The sequence below is a fragment of the Brachyistius frenatus genome, unplaced genomic scaffold (genome assembly GCF_029030835.1).
Source record: "Brachyistius frenatus isolate BFR_SWC_R1_liver_20210118 unplaced genomic scaffold, ASM2903083v1 Contig_62, whole genome shotgun sequence".
In the NCBI taxonomy this organism is placed as follows: domain Eukaryota; kingdom Metazoa; phylum Chordata; class Actinopteri; family Embiotocidae; genus Brachyistius; species Brachyistius frenatus.
In genome coordinates, this window is record NW_027210661.1 from 187498 (window position 1) to 204161 (window position 16664).

At 43.5% G+C, this 16664-nt stretch overlaps 1 protein-coding gene across 1 annotated transcript; it reads right to left on the reverse strand.

Annotated features, from left to right (window-relative positions):
* Positions 1 to 12254: 12254 nt before the first annotated feature.
* LOC138625396 (ras-related protein Rap-2b) lies at positions 12255 to 14466 on the reverse strand. The gene is made up of 2 exons (XM_069706279.1): positions 13313 to 14466; positions 12255 to 12361 (listed from the first exon to the last, which is right to left on the reverse strand). Exon 1 carries the CDS (start codon positions 13931 to 13933, stop codon positions 13382 to 13384), a length of 552 nt encoding a protein of 183 aa, XP_069562380.1. The 5' UTR covers positions 13934 to 14466; the 3' UTR covers positions 12255 to 12361; positions 13313 to 13381.
* Positions 14467 to 16664: the final 2198 nt, after the last annotated feature.

Sequence of the window (16664 nt, forward strand, 5' to 3'; positions counted from 1 at the left end):
GGCAATTAATTTATTAGAGATGAGATGTGCATGTATAATTATCCTGAGTGTGATATTTTAATCCTTTTTTGGTATTTATGGCATTATTGATAGGGGCACTACAGCGAGATGGAGAGATAAAGCGTTGTGTGACTTGCCACAGAGTTCAAGCTGGCTAGGAATGAACACCTTGTTCAGGGATGTTGTTCAAGTAATGTTTGGCCCGGGCTGAGTTGCGTGCGTTTCAGTAACTTCGTATTAGTGGTTTCTATAAGTGCAGCTGGAAAGAGAACGTAGAGAGAAGTTAAGAGAACAACAGTAAATCGTGGCTACAGAACATACACTGTTACACTCTCCCTCTCTAAACTGCAAAAAAAAAAAACTTAAGTTATGTACCATAGTGTGTAATGTAGTTTAGTTTTTGTTTAGTTTTTCTTGAAAATGGATTTTATAAAATGTGTATCAAAATAAGTCAAATAAGTTTCTGTACCGATGTTAAAATTTGTGTATACCGGTACACAGTGTTTGAAAATCATGAAAGGCAACAACAACCAACATCCCCCATATGGAAGGTCCAGACTCCAAATGGAAAAGATGGCACAGACCTTTAAGCTGCAACTCAAACCATCACACGTCGTTCTGTCCATGTCTACATACAATTTGTGGTCAGTCCCTTAGTATCCCCATGGGGCTGATATGTTACACTAGTTCTTTTACATGGGGAGGTTTTGAAATCATAATTCTCTCAAGATTTGTTTTGCCGTTTTATGGGGTCCTGTGAACGTAACGTGTAGTACAAATTAAAGGAATAGTTTGATTTTGGGAAATAGAATTATTCGCTTCCTTGCCAAGAGAGTCAGTATCTGCATGCAAGCTGGTCACCTTAGCTTATTATAAATACTGGAACCAGAGGTAAACAGCAAGCTCTGCCCACCTCTACAACTCACTTATTATTACATGATATCCCTTTTTAATCTGCACAGAAACAAGCGTAGAAACAATCATTTGTGGTTTTATACGGGGTTTTCTGCTGAGCGATTTCTTCCAAGGCACCGTTGACTTCCCAGAGTCTTCTCATCATGTGCTTGACCAAGAAATAATTGGTTAACAGATTTATACCTTTGGACAGGGCCAAGCTAGCGGTTTCCAGTCTTTGTGTTGAACTGATCAGCTGCTGGATGTAGCTTCATATTCACCTTATAGACAGAATTGAATTTCATATCAAATAGAAAAACATAAGAAATGATTCTTGTAGCAAGTGGGCAATTGATAACATGTTGATTTTTCCCAACCTGGGCAGATGGTCCAGCTATAGAAAATAAAGTAAATGAAAAAACTGTGAATGAGAGACGCAAGAGAAGATAGGCTTAGACATGCGCCGGAGGTGGGAGGAAGAGAGAAGAGTGACGGGAAAAGGAAAAGAGCAGCACAAGGACCGACACAGTCACACAGCAGGACAGGAAGTCTTAGATGGAGACACCCTTCCTTCCTGTCAATGCACTGATCACCAACAGTAGACACCATTGAGACTCACATCACATGACACATGTGACAAGTATTATGGTGGACAGTACCATGCGTTGTACTGTGTGTGTGTGTGTGTGTGTGTGTGTGTGTGTGTGTGTGTGTGTGTGTGTGTGTGTGTGTGTGTGTGTGTGTGTGTGTGTGTGTGTGTGTGTGTGTGTGTGTGTGTGTGTGTGTGTGTGTGTATGTAGAGGTACTCTACTGTGTTGCCTATAGTAAACAAGTGTTTAAAACTTGCATTTAATACTGTGGCACTGTGCACAGTAGTACTGTATAGTTTTGTTATGGTAAAATCTCAAGACATCAGGGATTAAGACACAGAGAAATCTCAACAACCAGACAATAAACACAACATGATCAGCTCATTACTTTGTAACCAAGCATCTGGTGCCAAAGGCCAGCGCGCTGCTTCAAACCAGTTTGCATGCTTTACAGTTATCTTCTGGTGCCTGTATCCCTGTAGACATTTACACATGAACAGACTGCAAATATCATTTTAACAACTTCCTTCAAGGAAGCGATGAGAACTGGACGCAATTTTCACAGGCAGATATTGGCCAAGTTAGATCACACCACCAGAAGTGTGATCTGTTGCAAAGGAGGAAAGAAATGGCCAATGGCTACAGTGATCTCAAATTAGATACCACACACACATCCCCCGACTATTGCTCCACAATTATACCGCTTGTCACGTCAGCCCAAGACCTGTTCAGATTCTGAAATATCACGAATTTCTGACAGCTATGATATCTCAAACTTTCTACAAAAGATATACAGAATAACAAAAACATGACTGTAAAGTCCCCATTGCTGGAAGTTACATCAAGATAAAACATACAAAACAGCAACACTGATACTCAGTATATAGTACATGCCATACGCTATTTGTTTGTTACGTGTCACAGTTTCCAAACCCCCACAGATATTCTATATAACACAAGAAAAATAACAAATTGAAGATATTTATATAGTGTGACTACAAGCAGGAGGTAACAATCCAAGAATATTGTGTGAATGCTCCATTATCAAAATAATAATGGTTTGTTCTTCTTGTGCCACACTGCAGGAGTGCAGTATTCATCACCTTAAAGATGTTTTTTCAGCAATATTGGCACAGTGTAGAAATGTTTTGAGAAGGTTCATGTTGTTTGTGCACTTCTGGTATGCACACAGGGTCCCACGTTTCTACAAGAGCATGCTGTGTCCATCATCTGTTTCATGTTATTCTGATGGAAAGAAAAAGATTGTCTCTTCTTGTTTGCATTGTGGCTCCGGAAAGTTTCTTGTCAAGTGGCTCCGAAAGGTTTCTTTTGTTTTACTCTTATTTGCAAGTGACTCCTGGAAAGTTCCTTTTGTTTTACTTTCCCGCATCTAATTGACAACTCTCCCTTGTCCTTATCTTTTGACCTACAGCCAACTCAGTATTACCATACGAAAGCAGATACAAAGGGAATGTGGGTGACTGTCAACTGTTTGTCACACTGTATAAAAGCTGCCCTACAGAGGAGTGATGTTGAGCAATGCTGGACATCCTTCTTTGAGGGTACATGTATTTGCTCCTTCTTGCGAGAATAAATGTCCGATATGTTTGATTTTGAACCTCGCCTCCGAGTAATTTTTCTAACATATTCCAATTAAGGCAATGCAAAGGGGACAAAAAAAAGATCTCTTGTCAGTGTAAGTTTCAAATGACAAAGTAACCTTCCAAATGTTATACGAGGAAGGAAATAGATTGAACGTGTATGAAAGACCTAAATCTAATCCAAATGATACGATTTAGAGAGAAACAATGCATGTAAACTAATTGTTTACAAGGAAAACGCCACGACAGTTATTCTTAAACCTCCGTAACAATAACTGCACCAACAAAACAATGCAACATGTTCTCCAGTTACCGACATCAAAGTTATGGCTTCGTATAGTTTCATTCAGTCTAAAGTATACCGTCTAACACTGCAAAGCAACAGTGCGGTTAGCTGTGGTGTAGCAGGATCTAGAATCCAGTGATGTGGGTCAGCAGACTGGAGATTCCCAGTGTCACAGGAGACTTCCTCTTACACAGCTCCACACAGGATATGAGCAATTTCCTCTAAACCAAGCCTCTCCAAAATTCTCAGAAAATCATTCAATGCAGAGGGTCATATCGAGGGCATCTTTTACATCTTTAAGATAACATATAATGGCAGTTTCGTGTGTAACCATTATTCTCCTGCATACAGGAACAATGAGCAAGTACACAAACATGATTGCAAGCGCAGACGCTGCCTTTTTGTCAGCATAAAAATATCACAGCAGTTTTGACGAAAATGAAAGAGACAATTGTATGACTCATGTGGTAATATGCTGGTGTTATGTGTTAACAGTGATTTGGCAGCGGAGGTATGAATATTTGGTTCTGACTACTGCACCGTCACGTTCACTTCCTCCTGCGGTGTGTTGCTGTGAGACAGATACCGTGGCATTCTGGGTGGGGCTGTTGCGTACTTTAACAGAGTGAACTAAGTGAACAGTCAGCTGTGCCCCACGCTGAACTGTCAGAGCACACTTCCTGCCAGGACCAAATTTGGTAAATGTTTCCGATAGTTAAGTGAACAGGTTGTGGTTAGGAATCAAAATACAATTTGAATTTCTTTTTCTTTTAAGGACAACAACACGTGTTAAATGTTGTCAAAATCGTCACCATAGAAATAGGAGCCTGTGTCACTGCGGGTGAACTGATAACGTGAGGCTCATGAGACAAATCACATTTTGGGTTAAAAAGTGGAAAAGATCATCATGATCCTTTCCAAAGAACTCACAGGCAGATGAATAAAAACAAGGTATTACATTCATTCGTTTTGCAATACATGAAAACTTTGGCTCCTCTTTTTGTAGCTACTCTCTCCCACAGCTTTCTTTTTCTGCCCCCCGGGTTGCTCAGGTTATAAAAGAGATGTTGCATAAACCTGCCCGAAGAGAAAAGTTTGATAATGAATCTGGACTTGAAGAAGAAAAAAAAAAGGCAAATGAAGACAGGCAAAAGATGAGTAGTAAACATGGTCACCCTGAATTTGAAATGGCACATAATGACAAACTCCTTCAAAAGTCAATAACAAACGCTATCGGAGGAAACGGGTGTCGGGAATCACGCAACATTGAGTGATGACGACAACAATCGGGAACTCATAGAGGAAGGGGGTAAAGATGAGGAAATGACGGAAGAAATGGGATTATATATGGGGGAGGAAGGTCATGGATGTCACGGCACGTTAAGTCAGAAGGCTGAAGTTGCCGTGATGACAGTAGGGCAACACAGGGGTGGTAGGAGGCTGTCACGTGACCCCGCGTCGGGGCCTGGAGGAGGGTGCCACTAACCGTCTTCCTCTGACCACAGCTCTAACAGATGGGGGGACGGAAAGGAAAGAGAAGGCGGGGAAGACGAGGCTGAGAACAAACGGCAAGTTTGTGTGAAACAATCAAGATGCTGAACAAAAATCTTTGTCTGTTTTACATCACTGAAAGCTGCAGAAGCAGGGTTATATAATGGGTAAAGACAGATGTCTATCACCAGATGGCCGAGGTTCACGCCCCTCTGACATCAAGCATCCTGTCCTGTTGAAGTGCATGAAGAAAGACACCAACTCCCACCGACAGTAAGTTGTACCAGCTCTCCCCAAGTTCAAATTAACCTCGTTGTAACACACAGTAAGTGTTTACTAAGTGGAGATTTAGGCATCACTGAATTATCAGGTTGATTCATAAAAAGTAGTAAGTATTCACAGTTGGCAGCTGGCAGGTGCTATGTGGCAAAGTTCGGCATTTATATGATCTGTTACACTAAAAGGATCTGGATCATGGTCGACACATCTGCCAGAGCACACAGCTCAGTGGTGGAAGAGGTGAATTTTAAACGTAATGTCACAGTAAATCTCAAATTATAATAATGTGCTACAAACGATTCCTATAACTGATTTACATACTTGTTAAATCTAACAGTAAACAGCTGCCTTTTTACACACCCAGCAGATAAAGAGCAACATTATCACTCAGTTTGGTTCGAGATTCCTGCCTCCTCTTGTTTCTGGACTCCACCAACTCCTGACAGAAGGAGCTTACTTTTTATCTGCTGTATGTTCCACTCTATTCACCTTGTTGCTAAATGTGTCTGCGGCGCTAGGAAGAGAGCACGCAGTGGGTTTTAGCAGCTGCCTGATGAAGTCCAAAACAGCGCAAAAAAAGAAGACGAGCAACAGAGAGGATGAGGACCGGAAGACCAAAACAATGAGCCAAAAAAAAAAAAAAAAAATACCACAATAGTCTGGTGTTACCAAGTCACTGTGTTGAATGTATTGGTCTGACTACACTCCATACAGAATCATTTCCAGTTGTTGCAACCGTGTGGGCGAAGACCTCGGGTTCATTTTGATATGACTGGAGCAGCCTTAAACCACCATGCGTGCCGAAACTCCACCAACGCTGCAACATTAGGAAAAAAAAAAAAAAATGCTTGACTTCAACATCATTGCACTTAGCCACTGACACTGGCTGCTGATTGGTCCACCCTTTAGAGTGGCTGAATAAACATAAATACTAACAGGGCTTTCAGACTAAAATGACAGCAAAGAAAATTTTTATCCGGCAGAGCAGGTTAACACTGTAAAGTTCTGTAGAGCAGAGGGGAAACTACAGATTTTAAATCTGTATAAAGCTTAGACATTCCTTAACTGTTAATTGTGCAACCAGATTTAGGAAGTCACCGGTGTGGAACTAGCAAGGACATTTTAAGAACTTAAGAAGGCTGCAACACAAAAGCCTGGCTTGTGCAACCCAGTTCACGTCCAGAGATGCTGTTCTGTTGCCGACTGCCTGAAACGTCTCTGTGGTGTTGCTTGCAGTGGTTAAGGGGTGTGGGTATTATTATATTACAAAAAAATGTCCCTGGGCATTATCACAACTAGTAGTTAAAACCCTTAAGTTGTGGTTTCAACCAAACCTACCGAATATCACACAAATAGCACGACCGGGCCAAAATTCTGTTGCTTTCTCTAAATGTCACCGGCTCATTTTTAAATATCCATCTGACTGACGCAGGCCTGTGATCAAACAATCATACAAACAAACAAGGAAATATTTAAAGCCATTCACTTCCTGTAAGTCAATCTGACAGAGGAGCAAGCCTGTCATTCATGAGAAACCACACCCAGACTTCAGGGGCTATCCAAAGTCAGCTCTAACGCCGTGTTATAAAGACATGCTATTGAAGGTGTTAGTACTCTGTTTATTTGAGAATTTATCCAGACAGATCAAGATGCTGGTTTTGTATTTCCTTATTCCTACAGAGAGATCAGATTCCAGTGTGCCACGCCACAACCTGATTTGCTCCCCTCATAATTAAAACACTGATTGTAAATGTGCTCAATTACAAATCAGGCCCTTAAGCATCACTTGTCCTCGCTGACACCAGTGAACAAAAGCTATTAATCTACACAAGGGACTCTGCGAGTAACTCGCCCTGTCTAACTGGCTCCTTTGGCCTACTTTCCGTTTCAGATTAAGCCGTACTGTAAACCGAGGCAACTGTGCTATGATTATCTAAAGATGGGTATAAAGAGCAGTTTGACTGTGTGCCTAGTTGGATCAATCTTGTGACACAGCAGGGCGGTGTCTGCAGGCCTGTTTAGACAAACCTCACACTCTCCCCCTTTTATTCTTTGCCACAGCTTCTCGGTTCTTCTCTATACTCCTCACTTGTTGGCCTCGATGAACAGTTGTGATCAGGAAAAAAAAAACTAAAGAAGGAAAGCTGGGGAAGCAATAAGGAAAAGTATCAGACGAGGAGGGCTAGTGCAAGGCCAGAGAGCTGAAATTAGCCACACGGAGCACAAAAAAAACACCACCTCTCATATCCCGGCTTTCTCTCCCCTTCAGTTCAGGCTAAAGACATGTCCAGACATTACAGTTGAAGGAATGGCAGGAATGACAGGAATTCTGGGGTATTCCCATCTTGGCACAGTCAGCCCCGAGTGAGCAGGCCACTCCCTGATTTACAGAGAGAGCTGATGAAGGAACGAATAAATTGGCAGTCATGATGCTTCTTACTCTTAACTGGGTCCTCGTCCAGTGGAAATACATTATTAGAAATAGAGCTTAGACTATCTGGCCCCACATTTACAGAGAGACACACACAACAGCGTTCCTAAATTACTGTAAAATATACCATACTTCCTTCCAAGTTTGAAAAACTCTCAGAATCTCCTGTCAAAATATCACAGCTTAAGGTGCAGTGTGGTTAAAAATGTATGATAAAAGTTGCATGAATTTTGTAATAACTGGGTATCCGTCAGCTCTAATCCAGCCTTTTGTTCCTGTGAAGGAACTTGGTCCAGCAGAGGAGGTGAGCGATGATGCCTCTGCTGCTGCGGCGGCTGGGACAAAGTTCTGGTGTTGGAATGCTGCAGGAATCTAAACTGCACTGTGTTTAAATGTGCACAACGTGGGTTAACTGCAGTCTGTGTGTGTGTGTGTGTGTGTGTGTGTGTGTGTGTGAGTGAAAGAGTGAAAAAACAAAGCTCATTCAGCCTTTAAGGGTAAGACAAACAAGGAGCAAATGGATATCCCTGCGTTGTTATGGTAATGCCTCGCACAATAGGACATAACAGCAACACAGACTATAAAATGAACAATGCTGCTGCATACAAACTAAAAAACGAGGGCTGTCACATGCATTTTTTTTTTTTTTTTTTTTTTCAACTAGAAGTGTCAAGTGATGGGCTATTACGAGAGAGAAATGAAGACTAGACGGAAGAAGACTAATAGCTCTGCATGGCTTTCAGAGAGCCGACTGCCTTAGACAGATAGAACACACAACAGGCACATCTGCCAAGGGAAAAAAAAAAGGCAAAACCGCTCGGTCGAACACAACAGAGCCTCTAAAATAGCATGATGACGCTGGGAGAGAGAGAGAAGCCTGTAATTCAGCAAGGAGCCTATATAGTGATTAAATCCCATGTAAAAAAAAAAAAAAAAAAAAAATGCAAACACGCACCACCCACTCTCGCTGGCTCTGTGGCAACACTTCCTGCTGGGGCATTTGCTACCAAAAGCAAAAAAAAATACCCGACAAAGATCTTGCATCGGTGCAAAAAGCAAATCACTTAACGCTTATCTTAAATCATTAGGTAGTCAATATTTTGTTTACCGTAATCAGGGCTGTAAAATGTGCCTCTACAATTCTGTTTATACTGTAGAAAATCATCTCTCAAAGCAAAATCAGACTTCCTGTCACCAGCAAAGAAAATATATGTTTGTGGAAACCGAGAGGAAGATGATGAAACCAGCCGACACTCTCTTCTCTTCACCCTGCAGTGACTGAACTCCCATAGGTCACGAGGCCACCCTGAGCAGCCATACCGCATCCAAGCCCCCCCGTTACCCATGGCAACCACATCACATGACCAGCAACCACTCACAAGCAGGTCCATCTGTAAACCTGAACACCACTGACTTCCTGTGGGCTGCAAATCAAACTAATAGCTTTAAAAATAAACTAATTAAAGTCCTTACAAACAAAACCGCAATTCAAGTATTCAAAATGTCTCTAAAACATACTGAAAGTAAAATGACTAAAAGGCTGAAACCTAATTCAACTCACAAACAGACAAAATGGGTGCCGAGTAGTACAAAAAAAAAAAAAAAAAGGGGGGGGTCGGTGGGCAGGAAGTGAAACTTTTACCTTCTACCTCCTTAGAAAGAGATAGATGAAAAAAGAAACAGGAACTCGACGGGCCCCTTTCTCTCCAAAGGGCAAATTCTTCTGCTATCAGATGTTTATACCACAGCAAGAGATTGAAACTGTGCAAGCGGCTGCAGCAGCAGCAGAGGGGGCGGGCGGGCAGGGGGGGGGTGTAGTGTACATTTACAGTAACTGGGGCATAGCTGTAAAAAAGTGTCCCCCCCCTCCCTCCACTCTGCCACCAGTTTGGCAAATATTATTTGAACGCAGAGTTCAATTTCAGCTCCGGTTCTTTGCCTAAATCACAAAATCTGTATCAAGGCATCGGAGGAAACGATGCCACGCCTCGCCTCCACGCAGATAACACAGCTGGAAAAGAAGCCGCGGCTTGCAGCGTGCGATGCAAAGGAAGAGAGCCGAGACCTTCGGTCAACAGTGACAGAAAAAAAAAAAAAAAAAAAAAAGGTCCCCGGCACAGAGGATAGAAACCAAGTATCAAGCTGCGTTTCCAGCTTCAGGAAGTGAGAGAAAAACACGCGTGCACGTGCTCATAAGGCCTCCGCTCCAACACGCAGACAGACTCGGCAAATAGTGTAAAGATTCCTTTGTATGCACTAGTGACGGGCAACAAGTCATTATCACCGTTTCTCATGTTGGATTGTTATTCTAATGATTAAATGAATAATGTAGAGCCAACGGTAACTTGTAAAACAAAGATTTGCCACGTTGCGTTATACGTCAATAAAAAAAAATTAAAAAAAAGAATTAACTTTTAATATCACAATATTGATTTCCGGATTTCCGCCATATTGCCCAGCTGTGATACACACCGCTGTTTGATCGCAGCTGTCGGATGCAATATTCTCACCGAACTGCTCCCTCCAAACAACCCCCGGACGCCGACATGCGCTTTTGCGGTCACGTGGTTACGGGCAAAGCCAGAGAACACATGACGCCGTTGCTCACACGAGCTAACAAGGCCTGCACAGTCCCACACAGTGGTGGTCTGAGCTAGGGCAGGACAGTGACAGGCAGACACATGTGCTCGAGACTTATAAGACACGTACAATACATACCGCAACGCGCGCACACACACACACACACACACACACACACACACACACACACACACACACACACACACACACACACACACACACACACACACACACACACACACACACACACACACACACAGCGTGATGACCGGTTCATATGGACTCTCGGAAAGACTGGACCCTGTGTGAAGCTCGTCTTAGGTTTGTTTACTCTCTCCCCCCCCCCTCAAGCCGTGCTGCGGTCGGCCAGTCGGCCGGGGGGGGGGGGCGAGGTAATCCCCGGTAGGTAAACAAGAAGCAGAACGGTGGCCTGCTCAGCCGCAGCCGCCTCCCCGCATCACACCACCGCCGGCAGCCTCGCGGGCTTGAAGCTCCGGGTCGAAACGCCGCTGCACCCCCACGCAGTTAAAACAGAGACCCCCCCCTCTCCCCGGAGATGCGCTTCGCCGGGCCTCGCCCGCCAACGCACGTAAACGGCGATGAGCAGGTAAGAGGTGCTCCGAACCCAATGCGCTACGGAGAGAAATCAACAGCGCGGCTCGGTGGCAAACGTAAAACCAGATATTTGAGGTAACGGCAAGGTGGCGTTCCATCTTTCTCCTCACACAAGTGAGCGAGCTTGCGTTAAAGGTGGCCAGTAAATGCGTCAACCCCAAAAAGCAACAAACGGCAACATAGCCCCACTTCCTGTTTGCACGTGGGCTAACGCACATCCGCAAACGTGCGATAACTTCCGCATTATGAATGTGTTTTCTGGAGAAGTTGTAATTTACGCACACAGAACGTTTTCATTTTTTTTTTTTTTTTTTTATCAACGGTGGGTGTTTGCACTAAACTAATGATTCGCGTTGAAGACACTTGTCGCCGTTGTCCTACGTTGAAACGATGAGGTGCCAACAAAAAGAAAACATAGCCCGGTTTGTTTTTAAAAAAATGACATTTGTATTAAAAGTCTTGTTTTGAAATCAGACAGCCCACTGTTAAACAGCTGTGCTGATGTTAAACTTACAATCAGGGTTAGATTTGTCAACGGTACATCATCACATTTCCTGTTAAAAACAACAACAAAAATAAACAGAACAGACAGAATTCCTTTGATTGCAGCGGTCTGGAAGGTAAGTGTGTTGTGTCTTGTTATCACGTCTTGGGGATTCCAGTACCTGTGCATTTCAAGATATAGGTTGGCCAGACCAAGCAGAAAAAAGGAAATTAACACCTCAACTTCAAAAAGGCCCAACGTAAAACATACAGAAAACCGCCATTCCATTAACAGAAAGCCTATCGTCGGGGTTTTTTTTGTTTTTTTTTCAGCCTCCACCGTTACGAGATTATCCAGAAGAAGAGTACATTAGTTTGTGGATTGCCATGATAAAGGGTTCTTTTGGTGATAAATGTAGGTTGGCACTAAATTTGAACAGCTGATTTGTTTTGGGAAGGCACTCGACACAAGGGCGGTCGGTTCGGCGTCCCCATGTCACTTCAGTTAGGGTCCTCTCGCACACTGAAGAGGAGGTGAAGGGGAAAAAAAAAAAAAAAGTGGCACTCATCACGTTTACTCCACCACCTGATTTGTGGTGTCAGTTTCTTGACTTTGGGGGGGGGAAAAAATAGGATTTGGAGTGTTGCGGAGCATCGCCCCAAATCGGGTTAGGCAGCCCAAATCATTTCCTGCCCCAGACTGTGCAGTTATTAAACAAAATAGACTCTATCCCGCGTCTTCTTCTTCTTATACAGAAATATCCATTTACGAGTGGCTCTAAGTGATACTCTCCATATCTTTTCCGTTGGGGTTTAGTTCCAGTTGAAAGTACAGTCGGAGCTGGAGGGGAGGGGTGGGGGGGAAAGGGGGCTGTTGCTGAAACTTTGGATCTGACACCGTGTTGACATCAAGGGTGGACACCGATCGCACGGCAAAGATACTCCAACCCAGCAGAATTCCTGAAGAGTGGACCCCTCCCTCTGCTTCAGTTGCTCCCCTCCTCCTCCTCCTCCTCCTCCCGTCCCCCTGCAGCATTCCTCCCTTCATTTTCCTCCAAGGCCAGGGTGAGACACGAAGAAGAGCTCAACAGTACAGACTTGCTGCAACACACTGCCACAAACAAGAAAAGAAAGAGAGTCGTGAATGAACTACTGCAATCAAAAGACTAACATTTTGCTTTTATATCTGTTTGATAATTCTGAGTTCAGCTTTACAAAAAAAAAAAACTTTCTGATGTCTGAATTTAGGCCAAATAAGAACACTGGAATCCCCCAACTCCTGTTGGAAAATACCATTATAGCAGCTGCTTATCAACCATAGGTTGGAGTTGTACATTAGAGCCGCAATGACTAGTCTATTCATTTGTTGATGGATAGATAATTAATCACCAGTCGTCTGAAGTCAATTACAAAATGAAAAATGCTGAAATTCACTGATTCCAGCTTTTTAAATTTAGAATATTTTCTGGCTTCTTTAGTCCTCCATTATTAAAAAAAGAAAAATTGTTTGTTTTTGACTGTTGATTGGGACATAACAACATTATGGGCTTTGGGAAACCCCGATTAGCATTTTTCACAATTTGTTTTGATATCTAACAACAACAACAAATTGATTAAATGAGAAAATAATCGACACATCAATCAATAATGAAAAGAATTATTAGCCGCAGGCCCAGTAAAGACTCCAACCCCTAAGTCTGGAAAGTCAGTGGCAGCTTGCAGGTCCAGTTCTGCAAATGAGTCAGACACTTCCCCAATCTGCTCAGCGAAACAATAGACTCCAAGTGACCTACTGTAAGTTACCGGTAAAAACCAACACTGAGCTCGGATGAACACGAGCTGACATTACACTGGCAGAAAGTAAAGGTTTACATTAAAATGAAGACAAGTGTAGCAGCCATCCGGTGTTGCTGTCTATACTTAATATGGACATGTGCTACCGAAGGATTTTTTTTTTTTTTTTTTTTTTTAAAGTTTCCATTAAATGCACTGGTCCCATAGTGTCCTCAGTAAAACACAATCAGTCATGTCATCTTAACATTTTCGTGATGTTCCAACTTACCATTGCAAACTTAAAACCGAGCAAAGAATAAAACTTTAGGATTGTCCCTTTTTTTTTTTTTTTTTTCCTTTAAAGAATAACACAAGACGAGCAGCACTGGTCGTCGCCATTTGGTGTCGAGGCATAGTTCATCTGTCGGACTATCTCTGCAAACAGTTCGTCCACCGACGTTTTATTTTTGGCTGAAGTTTCCATGAACGGGCAGTTCCACTCGTCCGCCAGAGCCTTCCCTTCGCCGGACGAGACCTCCCTCTCCCCCTCCAGGTCCACTTTGTTCCCCACCAGGATCATCGGCACCCTCTCGTACCTTTTCACCCGAATGATCTGATCCCTCATCGGTTTGATGTCCTGGAAGCTCTGCTGGTTCACCAGGCTGTAGACCAGGATGAAGCCCTGCCCGTTTTTGATGTACAGGTCTCGCATGGAGGCGAACTGCTCGGTCCCCGCCGTGTCCAGGATCTCCAGCACGGACGGAGAGGAGTCCACCTCGATCTCCTTTCTGTAGAAATCCTCTATCGTGGGGTCGTATTTCTCTATGAAAGAGCCCGTCACGAACTGGACGGTCAATGCGGATTTACCGACCCCGCCGGACCCGAGAACCACTACTTTGTACTCTCTCATGGTTCCCGAAACAGCCGACGACTCCTGCTTCCTCTCCGCTGCGAGCCCGCTAGCCGCCCTGCTGGGGTTCAAGCCGCTCACCGTCGCGCCTCCGCCGGCAGTTTTTTTGTACGGGCTCCGGTCGGTGGAAACGGGGCGTGGCCGTCAAAACTATCGCCGTTCAAGGAGGAGGTGAATGTGTTTGCCTCGGACCCACGCTCAGCATTTGTACAGTGGCATGCTTGAGTCCCCCCCCCCCGGACGACGGTCCAAGCCGGTTCTTGAGTAAGCTTCCCCCCGTTTTCGTTCAAGTGGCCACGGTGCGTCCGTTGCTCTCTTCGGCAAGAGTCAAGTCAACCGTAACGAACAACAACCGCTTCCGGTGCGCTCCTTCAAAACGCACGTGCCCCCGGCCCTCTTACGTCGAGCAAAGTCACTTTAGCAACGTTTTCACCACATGTCAAATAAAATAATTAAAATAAATAAATAAATAAAAAAACACTTCGAAATGTTTTGTTGTTTGGCCCCGTTCTCTTCCCCGACTTCTACCTTTCAGATAATGAGGAGGACGCGCGCGTAAATAAGTTATTACATTTCCGGTTTACCTTTTTTTTTGTGTGTGCCAACTCTCGCCAACTTGACACCGCGGGCTCGCCGCGCTTCCTGCCTACACTCACAGCACGCAAGTCTGCGTCCCACGTCACTCGAATAAACTCGCCAGTTGTTAGTTAAAGGTGCAGTGCGGTTGTTATCGCACAGTCAGCGCGGTTGCTTCCCTCAGTAACCCACGCAGAGCCGCCACACCTTAGTTTCGACATCACTGATCCTCGGGCTTACTACTGCTTGACTCATCCTCACATAACTTACTGGAAAGGGGCCATCAATTGCGATTTCTGGAGTCTTGCTTAACCGGCAAAGGCACTGGTGCTGTTACCGCTTCTAAACTTTAAAGTTCCTCAAAATGAGTTTCAATAGTTTGAGACACTAATATAAGTGAAGCTTCGTTGCAATATAAAGCGGAGAAAATGCAGTGGAGATTTTAGGTAAAAGTAAATGATGTCGAACTGCGAAACACTACCACGAGTAAAAGTCCTGCATTCAAAACATTAGGCTACTTCAGTTGCCTATATGTAAGTATCATAAGCAACATTTATCTCTAATAGGTCAACAAGTTCAGAAAAAAACATCCTTTTTACAGCATAGTGACACGACAGTTTCCCGCTTATACAAGTGGGTTTTAAATGGGCGCGTGTGTATCTAGCTTAGAAAGTGTTTTTTTTTTTAACCTATAAAGTCAGCAGATTTGTGATGTTTAATACTGAACAGGAAAGGTATGAGAAAAAGCTACAGATAAGTAACAGGTGTCTACAGCTCTCAGAAAAACCTTGCAGAGTAAAAACTACAATATTTGCCTCTAAGATGTATAGAATTACAAAATAACATAAATACTAAAGTACCATTACCTCAAAATTGTACTCAAGCACAGACCTTAAGTGAGTGTACTTAGTTACATTCCACCTCTGATAACATGATAATGTAAAACAACACATGGAGAATATTTCTATCTTTGAGGACGAGATGCGAATTGTCAGTGTTGCACGTCCATGTTGTTTTAAAAAAAAAAAAAAAATATCAGCAAACCGCAACGACATAGCAAGAAGAGTGACGAGAGAAAGAGCAGAGAGGTGACTCACAACGCTGCTCTGAAGCAAACCCCAAAATATGATGCATTCGAGGGCTTTTGTGCGTGTGCTGTTTTGTTTTGTTTCCTTGATGCAACCAATGAAGCTAATCTTCATTACCGTGTTCACTAACCTCTGACTCACTTGTCTGTAGTCAGGCAGAAAAAGAGTCTGCATCTTACTCGGGAGGAAACTTCCCTCCGAATTGTTTCTCAAACGTATTCTGAATCTGGAAGGGAAAACTCGTGTGGTAAGCTTTTCATCAAGTTAATTGTTTAAGTCATGACGTTTCTCTGTCTGCGCATGTGAGCGTGTATATGCCTCTCACTGTGTCCCACTTTAAACTGCAAAATAACCACTGTTTCCAATCAATGCTTGTAAGAGCACAGCAGCGATGATTACACCCCAATTGTGACTTCATCACCTCGAAGCACGGCTGGGAAAACTCTCTGCTGGATCAATAGAAGTCTAATTTATCCACAAATCACCACTGGCAACATAAAACACACTCATGCAATGTGATTAGGCCTGTGAATGGAGAGGTAAATCTGTGAGTCAGTATGGATCACTGCGATTGCTGGAGCTGAAAGAATATGTCACATGTTCATAGACGTCAAAGGAAGCACATGCAGATGCACAACACTCATACAAATTCAGAGGGTTTTGCCCGAGGTTTGGTTTGAGGTGACAATATGTGAACCATGTGGATTGCACCGTCATGTGGGCTTTGCAAGTTCCCTGCAGTCAGCCCCTCCCCAAATCCTATTAACAACCAACAAGTCTGTATGGAGACAATTGGTGCTGTACCCCATGGGGAGTGAAGGCTAATGTGACCTGAAGCCTTGTGATGTGTATTGTCACCTCTGTGAGAGGGATCACCCTCCTGTCAGAGAGGACCACAGTTTATTTTCACACACTACTGATAATTAGATAGACATGGTCACTTTAACAATCAATTGTAAGCCAAAGCCCCAGGTGAATTCTCGACAACAAACTATCAAAGAGCTGGATAATGGGGATGTGTGGCCAGCCACACAGCGGTACGGCTTCTGGCTGGACAGGAACTAGTC